The following is an 8,737-nucleotide window of genomic DNA, read 5'->3' on the forward strand; positions in this document are numbered from 1 at the left end:
CTGTATTTTTGCGAAACTGTGGCTGTTTTTTGAACTTTTGTCGCCATTTAAGCCATTAGCGTTAACTTTTTCTAATTCAGGGAAGTTCTGCCACTAAATTATTAAAGATTCGAGAAAAGGTCAAAGTTGAGGTCTGAACCATTGATCCTTGGTGACGAGGATGCTCATAGTCTCTCAGTTGGTTCATTTACAACTTAAGTCAAGACTAAAACATCTCAACAACCTTTGAATTATTCACCACGCAATGCACATATTCATGGTTCTCAGGGGTGGTACCTTAATGACTTTGGTGTTTTCCTAACTTTTTATTAACTTCATTCATGTTTTTTTTTTGTAAAACAAGTCAACAGCTATTGGTTCGTCACATGATACCATATAATGATTTTCCCGTAGCTCAAACCATCATCAGCTTCTTTGCAAATTCGTACAGAATCGACATTCCATTCAGATAGCAGGGGATTCTTTTTAAAGGCAGATATCTCAAAATCTTGGCACATAAAACCAACAACTGTCTCCGTGGATCTACATGAATAAGATGTTCTTTTTTTCTGATGTGGGTGAACTGACTGCCTAAGCCTAAGTTATTTTATCCTCCAGGTGACCTACAAGCGGGATTTGGCTGCTGCAGAGTCCATCGTTAAAGGTGAGCTACGGTCATAAATTAGCGTTGACATCACTTCCTATACGTGTGGACTTTCTCATCTTCTCACATTATAGAGTGCGTGTGCATGAAAAGCTGCTTCCTGAAGGTGCTCTCAGACGGGTTCAATGGTCAGAAATAAGCAGCACAACAGTGTTTTGTCTCTTTTTGTGTGGTCCGGGGTTAGAAGTGAATGGGAGACGTAGAACTGAAATAGGCTGCACTGAGAGCGAGACATTCTTTGTGGCATTGTTTAGCACAGGGCGGTGAATACTACGGAGAGCAAGTCGGGACAAGGACGAATATCACAATCAGAGAAATGGAAATAAACACAGCCCTATATTTCACCCCGCCAGCACCTGGACCAACAAGTACCTGTTTGATGATGACATAAGGCGCACCAGCGATTATTCCCAGAGCCTCTCAAGTGAAAGAATTCATTGTGTGATTTTTTTTTTTTTTTTTTAGAATAGATGTTGAAGAAAGTTCTCACATCTGTCAGTTTGAGAAAGTGTCGAGTGGTTCAGTGTGTGTGTGTGGTTGCATTTCTGCGTGCACATGCACAGGCACAAGTCTGGAGTTTGTGGTTATCCATGTCAGCGGTGTGTGTTTTGGATTCCTCAACTGACAAATTTTAATCGAGACAGCCAGCCACATGGGGGGTCCAAAGCCTCTTGCAGCAGTGTGTCGCACTTTTAATCGTACCATTGTTTATTTGAGTGTGTAGCTGGTGAATCCCAGTCTTGTACTGTCGCAGTTTAATTGCTTAATTAGTATGTCAACCAGTTGCTTGCCTTGATAGTAATGTTATTCCTGGACTAACTAATTATTGTTTCAGGCATATTGCGTTTAAGAAGTCATTCTCTGCACATTATAACGAGGTGACTGACTTTCATACAGCCTGAGAGGAAGCAACAAAACACCAGTTGTTTTTCTGGTTTACTTCAGTTATTTATTGCTTAATAGAATAATTAACAAACAAAGAAGGCAAAACAGCAAGGCAAGGCAGAGCCCGCTGTCGTTGCTAAATCAATGAAACAAATAAAATGCTAACAGTGTTCCAGCTTGCTGAAGAAACTGCAAAAGAAAAAAAAAATGAACTAAACTTTTTAGTCAAAGTGAAGGCAGCAGAGAGCCCCTGGTCTCAGTGTAGACCTCTTTACGTGGGTGTGGAGGAAAAACCGAGTCTGGTTTAGTCTATAGCCGTCAAACGAGTGACTCGTAACATGTATGACGAAGCCCTGAGCTACAAGAACTCCAAGATAACCAGTAACCACCAGCTAGCATGTGCTGAACAAGACTAAAGCTGGAATCACAGCCGCCCAGACGAACAGGTTACGTTTTCATTGAGCTGAAGCGATGCTTCAGTTTGATCGGAGCACAGGACGAATCGATGGCGAGGAGAGGTATGGAGAGGGCTGGAGGCAGGATGTGGAGAATGCACAGGAACCGATCCTGGTCAGGAGCCCACACAAACCAATTTACAACCATGAATCAGGGTCAGGAGGGATTCATCACACGAGCTGTACCACCATGACTACAGCTCTCTAATGAACCGCTTGCTTTTCTTGTCTAATTTGTAAGAAAGCAAAATGTAACTTCGTGGTCAGATTGGAAATCACCAGCTTCTAGTCTTTGAGCCGAGCTAATCATCTCCGAGCTTTAGCTCTGTATATGAAAGTGGTAACAATCTCTTCATCCCTCACAATGAAGCAGATTGAGGCCTGTATTCAGGCCGGTTCGTCTGTACGTACAATCTACTGTGCACAAGATAAGTATTATAAAAACAACTGTGTGTGTCTGTGGCTGTCGGCAGGGTGACAAATCAAGGCTAAAATATGTGTTTAAGGTAAGAACTCACCTTCGCCTCTCAGTGAGTTTATTTTTAGATTCTTGGACCATTTTGGATGAATTAGACCACAACGTGTTGCTCTTAGTTGAATTTACTGCAGCTTTGATTTGCACCTCTAATGGGTTTCTTCTTTGTAGATGTGTTGGCTGAGGCTCTGGCTGTCTTGGTATTTAACCATATTTTGCTCAATGAAATGGATGAATAATAAAAAAAAAAACAGATTTCTCACTTGCTGAAGTTACTCTATAGTGACGAATGTTGTGTCAGATAGATGGATCTGTTCTAATGTGTAGAATCGCCACAGCTGATTTTGACTTTCTTTTCCGTTGAGGTTAAAGATCAAACCAAACCCGGTGGATGATCCACATGACCCAAAGCAGCTACTGTGATGCACAGAGATTGTGATATATGGTGATTTTAAGGTGGCTCGGTGGTTAGCACCATGGCCTCGCAGCGAGAAGATCCCTGATGAGGACACCCAGGATCTTTCTGTGTGGAGTTTGCATGTTCTCCTCATGCAGCGTGGGTTCTCTCCAGGTTCTCCGGCTTCCTTCCACAGTCCAAAAACATCCATCCAACCATCCATCCATCCATTATCTATACACCGCTTAATCCTCACTGGGGTCATGGGGGGCTGGAGTCCCAGCTGACTCAGGGTGAAGGCAGGTTCACCTGGACAGGTAACCAATTAACCTCAACATGTTTCTGGACTGTGGGAGGAAGCCGGAGAACCCGGAGAGAACCCACGCTGCACGGGGAGAACATGGAGACTCCACGCAGAAAGATCCCGGGTGTTCTCACCGGGACGCGAACCGGCGACCTCCTAGCTGTGAGGCAACGATGCTAACCACCGAGTCACCTTGCAGCCCAGTCCAAAAACATGCTGAGGATAGACTCCAGCCCCCCGCGACCCTAGTGAGGAAACAGCGGTGTGTAGAAACTGGATGGATGGATGTCAGAGAGAACACATAGAACCATTTATTGTGTACAGCAGTCTTCACTTGTAGTTTTTCCCTAAACGAACACACCTATACTTACGCTACGGTTTCTGCAGGTTGTTCATTTTACCATGTTGTGATTCATTCAGTTTATTTTTCGTCTCTTAATAGTGACACCAGGCTGACTTGAACTACCAGATTGTGCCGGTTTGTGTTAACGAGCAGGAGGCTGTTACTAATCACACATCCCTTCTCTTTCAGAGAGTCTGTCGCGATCAGCCTGCGTCATCACAGGTGCGTCAACAGGAGCTGTGACGCTGGCCGATGCCCTCCAGAAGGCTGTGGGAGCTCTGGATATGGTACGTGTGAGACAATAACAATGAGATAAAATGTCGGTAATGCCGATGACAGCATCGCCAGTCTACTGTTTTATTTTCCCGTCTCCCTCGTCCCTGTCTCCAATCCTGTCCCCCCGCAAACTGCGCGCGAGCTCCACTTGGGTGGCCCAGTGGTAAGACTTACCATCTGTGGTCAGACCTCTAATGGAGCCTGTCTGGGACGTCCACACTCTGCAACTTTCCTCCTCCTCCTCGTTTTCTCCCTCCATCCACAACTTCCACCTCTCACTCCTCGGCACGCAGCAGAGCAGATGGCCGTCAAATTTCCTGCACCGTGGGAGTTTGCTTGATTAACTGAGTGTTTAGTGATGAGTTCTTACCTCCTCCTCCTCCTCATCATCATCGTCCTACCACCTCGGCTCAGTCAGACTTGACAAGCTCCCAGTTTCCACCACAGTTTACGTCCCTCCCTCTCATTTTCAATCATTTGTTGGGCGCATCAGATTTCCGTGTTGCCTTCAGCCCATGTTGCAAACATCCTTCGTTTAATTTGTGAAATTGTTCCTAATAGACAATGGAAAACAGCATCCATATGCAAAACAGCACAGAGTGACAGTCTGAGATATTAAATCCGACAGCACAGACCATGTAGAGGTTCCACATGTGTTACTTCATCAACTGTTGGGTTTCCCTCGAGTGAACCGCACCGTCGAGAACTCAAAGAACCTTTTCCGAAAAAAACAAAGACGAAAGGGGATTTTTAAAAAGCTGACTCGCTGACGATAACGCCTGGACCTGTGACTGCAGGTTCTGAATCTGTCGGATGCACATATATATATATATATCTGTGCAAAGCTGAGGTCAGTTTGAAACGAGAAGTAGATGGTCACCTGGCATGTTATGATGGTGGCAAAACAGGTTTTAAATTGGTTTTGAGACAAACAAATTCACCCTGAAATATCGGTGTCAGTCACAGGATTGGTGTCCCTCTTCCTAAAAACTCACGTCTGTGTATCAAAGCCACATGGAAATACAGTCGTGACTCGATAATCTGACACTAAATGTAAAACCTTCTTTTATGTCGGATAGCAAGGTTGTCGGATGTCAAGACAGAGGTCGAGATACAAGGAGGGCTTGATGCTGGAAGGCTCATTAGTTGTTAATATTTATTGTTCATAGTTGTTATAATAACTAGTAGGGCTGGTCCCAATCGCACCTTCTGGTCTCTGGATATTCAGGCCCAATTAATGAGGAATATCAGAATATTCAGTGCAGTCGGGGGACACTTCCACCCCGGGGCAGCGCTCTGACGGGGTGGAAGTGTCCAGAACACACAGGCAGTACTTGGCTGCTGATGCTAGTTTAGTTAGCGCTCACACTTCTGTTTCCACCATCGGTGGCGGCGGGGGAGTGGCAGATACGCTCCACCGTTACCATCCATGTTTACTTCCATAAACACTGAGCACATTCGCTGCGTGTGACGTCGTCGTGTCCTCTTCTGTGCATGCGGGACACTTTTGGGTCGTATGAAGTTCACACAGCAGATCACATACAAGTCGCATTGAAGTGGAAACGTGAAGGAAGTCACAAAGAAATCCTCATTGAGCATCAAGTCCTGCAGTGTGAACGTAGCCAATCTGTGGGATTGTTCAGTCAGATAATACGCCGTCATCCTGAGTGGTGACATTAAATGTCATGTTGGAGTCAGAATCCAAGGCTGTCGCTATGTTAAGGCTGTTTTTATGGGTTCTGTTGGTTTTTCCTAAAAACCTGTTGGATAGCAGGTTTAGGATTGTTAAGGGTCGGATTATGGAGTCACGACTGTAATCCCTTCCTGCTTTAAAATAGATGTACACCATTGCTTCTATTAGATTTATGAAAGTTCTTACTTTTTTCTCGCTGTAGCTCGAGCACACCAGCTCACACTACACAATGGCAAGTTGTAATATTAGAAAAGAAACTGGAAACTGATTCTGAAAAAGAATAATGATACAGAAAGCTCCACCCTACAAGCTGACTGAACTGTTTCCTGTGTAGACGTCTGAACCAGTTTCAAGGAGCTGATGGCGGTTTTTGCCTATTTTCCTCTTCTATGGAAAAGCTCTTTGTATTTCAGTACACCAGAGCAGCAGCAGCATATTTCACCCTCGTGTAGCTTTTAGGGTTGCACAATATATCTTTGGCCATTTTGTTGGCGCATAAGTGAATTAAATTACCGTTATTGGTCCAATAAAGGAATTTTAGCCAATAATAATATCTTTTATTGTATCTTACAGACTTGCAGCGTGATTTAAAACCCAGCTCTGGATGATTTTTCTTTCTTTTTTATTCTCTTTGCTTGTCCTCTTTCAGTCACGGCTTGTTTACAGAAGTCCCGCTGAGCAGCAGTGCGACTTCAGAGCAGAGGGGATCAAACAGACTTTGGGTCACGGTTTGGTTGAGTCGACGATGACAGTCCGTACCACATGTGTGCTGTTTTATCATCAGTAATTAAGACAGAACGAGCAATTTATTAAACAACTATGCGCCAAGCGTAATAAACTCTGAGGAATGGGATGTCCTCCGCCGCTCTCTGTCCCCTCTTCAGCCACAGCGCTGGCATGTTTTTGACCTCACACACAGTCAGTCAGAGCTCGTTACGCTAATAGCTAACTGTTGTGAATTTAGTTTAAGTATTCACACGAGTTTTAGGAAATTAGTTCATTTCTTGTTGACTTTGAAACTGGGATGACCTCCTTATCGTCCTCTCTACCGGCAGTGAGGCAGGAGGATGGAAGAGGACACGATGACACGACCTGTTTCATGTTAAAAGGAGCTCAGCAGCTTTAATCCTCTGAACCCGAAGCGGTTTCTAGATGTTTTCTGCTTATTTTTACTCACTGTGTCTTCGTTTTCTTCACTGCGATTTAAAGGCCTGCCGCTTTAGAAATAGAAAGAACTCAGAGATGTCTTCTGTGAAGTCTGACAACATTACAGCGCCATAAATCTTTAAAAAACACAACAAGATGAATTTTGTGAATTATTTTACAAAAGTTGAAAACATCTGGAATCAGCATGTTTTACTGGAAAATAAAAATCTGTGCCTCTACATACTGTAGATTTTCTGCTAGTTCCATTTTCATTTTGCTGCCATACTTTTCTCCTGTCGGCTCTGTATAAACACGACCTGCAGTTCTGCCCAGTTCGACCTGTAAGTCCCTGAAATTTTGGAATGGGAGTGTTGGTCACAGCTGAGTCACATGAAGATGACAGAATTAAATTTTTTTTCCAGCATCTGGTTGGTTCCATTTTTTTAACAAAGACAGGTAGAATAAAGACATTTTTTGGGGGGAAAAAAATATGATTTTAAGCTTAGAATTAGTTTCTGGCTCTGATAAATGTCGTCATTGTACCATTTTTAAAAATGTTTTGTGAAGACAATATGATTTGCAGATTTCATTTTAGGTCAAGAGTGTAATAATAATAATGATAATAAACTTTATTTATAGAGCACTTTACAAAACAAATGTTACAAAGTGCTTTTCAATAACAATAAATTAAAAATTAAAATACAATAAGCACACAGAGTAATTGATAAAAGTAGAAGGCACACAAATAAAGCAGGAAGCTAGAAAACATAAAACTTAAATAAAATCAGGAAAAGCTCTCTGATAAAAATGTGTTTATGTCAAGTTACTGTGTTCTTTGTAGACTATACATGTTGACATAAGTACAAATGAACTATTACAGATTATTAATGCACATAAATCAAGAATATATTTTCAAACTGACATTTTCTTTATTCTAGGAGATTCTGTAAATAATGAAGATGCCAGGCTTAAAGATTCAAGCAGTTTCCTTTTCAGGAATTTTTATTTGAAAGATCAATGTTATTGGTTGTTGTATCACACGAACAGAAAAATATATATTGAGTATGAAGCTGTCAACAGAGATTCTGAAAAGTATGTAAAGTGGAATCAACACCTCTCTTACACAGAGTCAATATCGTTAAAAGCTTCCCGAACCATGGAGGGACTTTGTAGCGGATCACTATAGGTTTTTATTATGTGCTTATCACCTCTTGGTCGTCTCCAGAGCAGACACCCAGGCTGACAGATCTCCCACACATGGCTTCACGTACGAGAACGTCGTTCCCAGACCGTCCTGATGTGTATATACGCTCTCTGGGTGTAACTGCTGACACTGAGTGGCGCCGGCAGAGCACGTTTCCTTTTCATGTTTCCATGTTCCGCAGTGATCCAAACAGTCCATCCTCCTTTAAACTCGCTCCAAGTCCTTCATCAGCCGATGTCAAAAAGCAGCGGATCTCGCTGTCTGGTGCTGGGCCGGGCCCCAGAGACGGATTGGGGTCGGTGTCGGCCTCTTTGGAATCGGCTGATTGGAGCCATTCCCGTCTGCGCTCAGGTGGCCGGTGGGGCCGCGTCTTTCCGGTGCGCGTGTTCGGAACCAGATACATCCTTTACAAGAGAGGCTGTGAGGGAGGAAGAATAATGGGGGAGATGAAAGGCGAGTGGAAGAAGCGGAAGATCAAGAATTACCTTTGTCCCAGTGCCATCACATGAATCTAATACAGGGATAAGCAGCACACGCGTGTGTGTGTGTGTGCAGGTGGAGGATTTGGCAGCATGTGTGTGTGTGTGAGAGAGAGACGAAGACGCTCGCAGTAAGAATATGATTAGTGATTCTGTCAGCAGGATGTTGTCTGAGAGATACATTTGATCCAGTTTAAGTCCAGGCTCACCGAGACGAAGGAGAAGTCGACGTAGAACGTGTACAAACATGAATCTGTCATGTTTCTCCTGGTAATCACTCACTGCAGGAGTCTTGTAGCGCATGAGAATGATTTTAGACCTAATTTATTATATTTTCAGTAACACCTTGTTCACATTTACACTGAGAAAGGCTTTGCTCAACGGCACATCAGTAGCAGGTTAACATTTCTGTCTCTCAAACAGTAGCAGCGTGGTTG

General features: G+C 43.4%; 1 protein-coding gene across 1 annotated transcript in view; it reads left to right on the top strand.

The window, feature by feature from the left end:
• Positions 1-8,737, top strand: part of crppa (CDP-L-ribitol pyrophosphorylase A) — a 58,392-nt gene that overhangs the window by 17,872 nt on the left and 31,783 nt on the right. The window contains exons 5-6 of the mRNA XM_008287373.1: positions 598-643; positions 3,692-3,789. Coding sequence (XP_008285595.1) covers positions 598-643; positions 3,692-3,789 — 144 coding nt within the window. The remainder of the gene's footprint in view (positions 1-597; positions 644-3,691; positions 3,790-8,737) is intronic.

The sequence above is a fragment of the Stegastes partitus genome, unplaced genomic scaffold (genome assembly GCF_000690725.1).
Source record: "Stegastes partitus isolate 25-593 unplaced genomic scaffold, Stegastes_partitus-1.0.2 Scaffold497, whole genome shotgun sequence".
In the NCBI taxonomy this organism is placed as follows: domain Eukaryota; kingdom Metazoa; phylum Chordata; class Actinopteri; family Pomacentridae; genus Stegastes; species Stegastes partitus.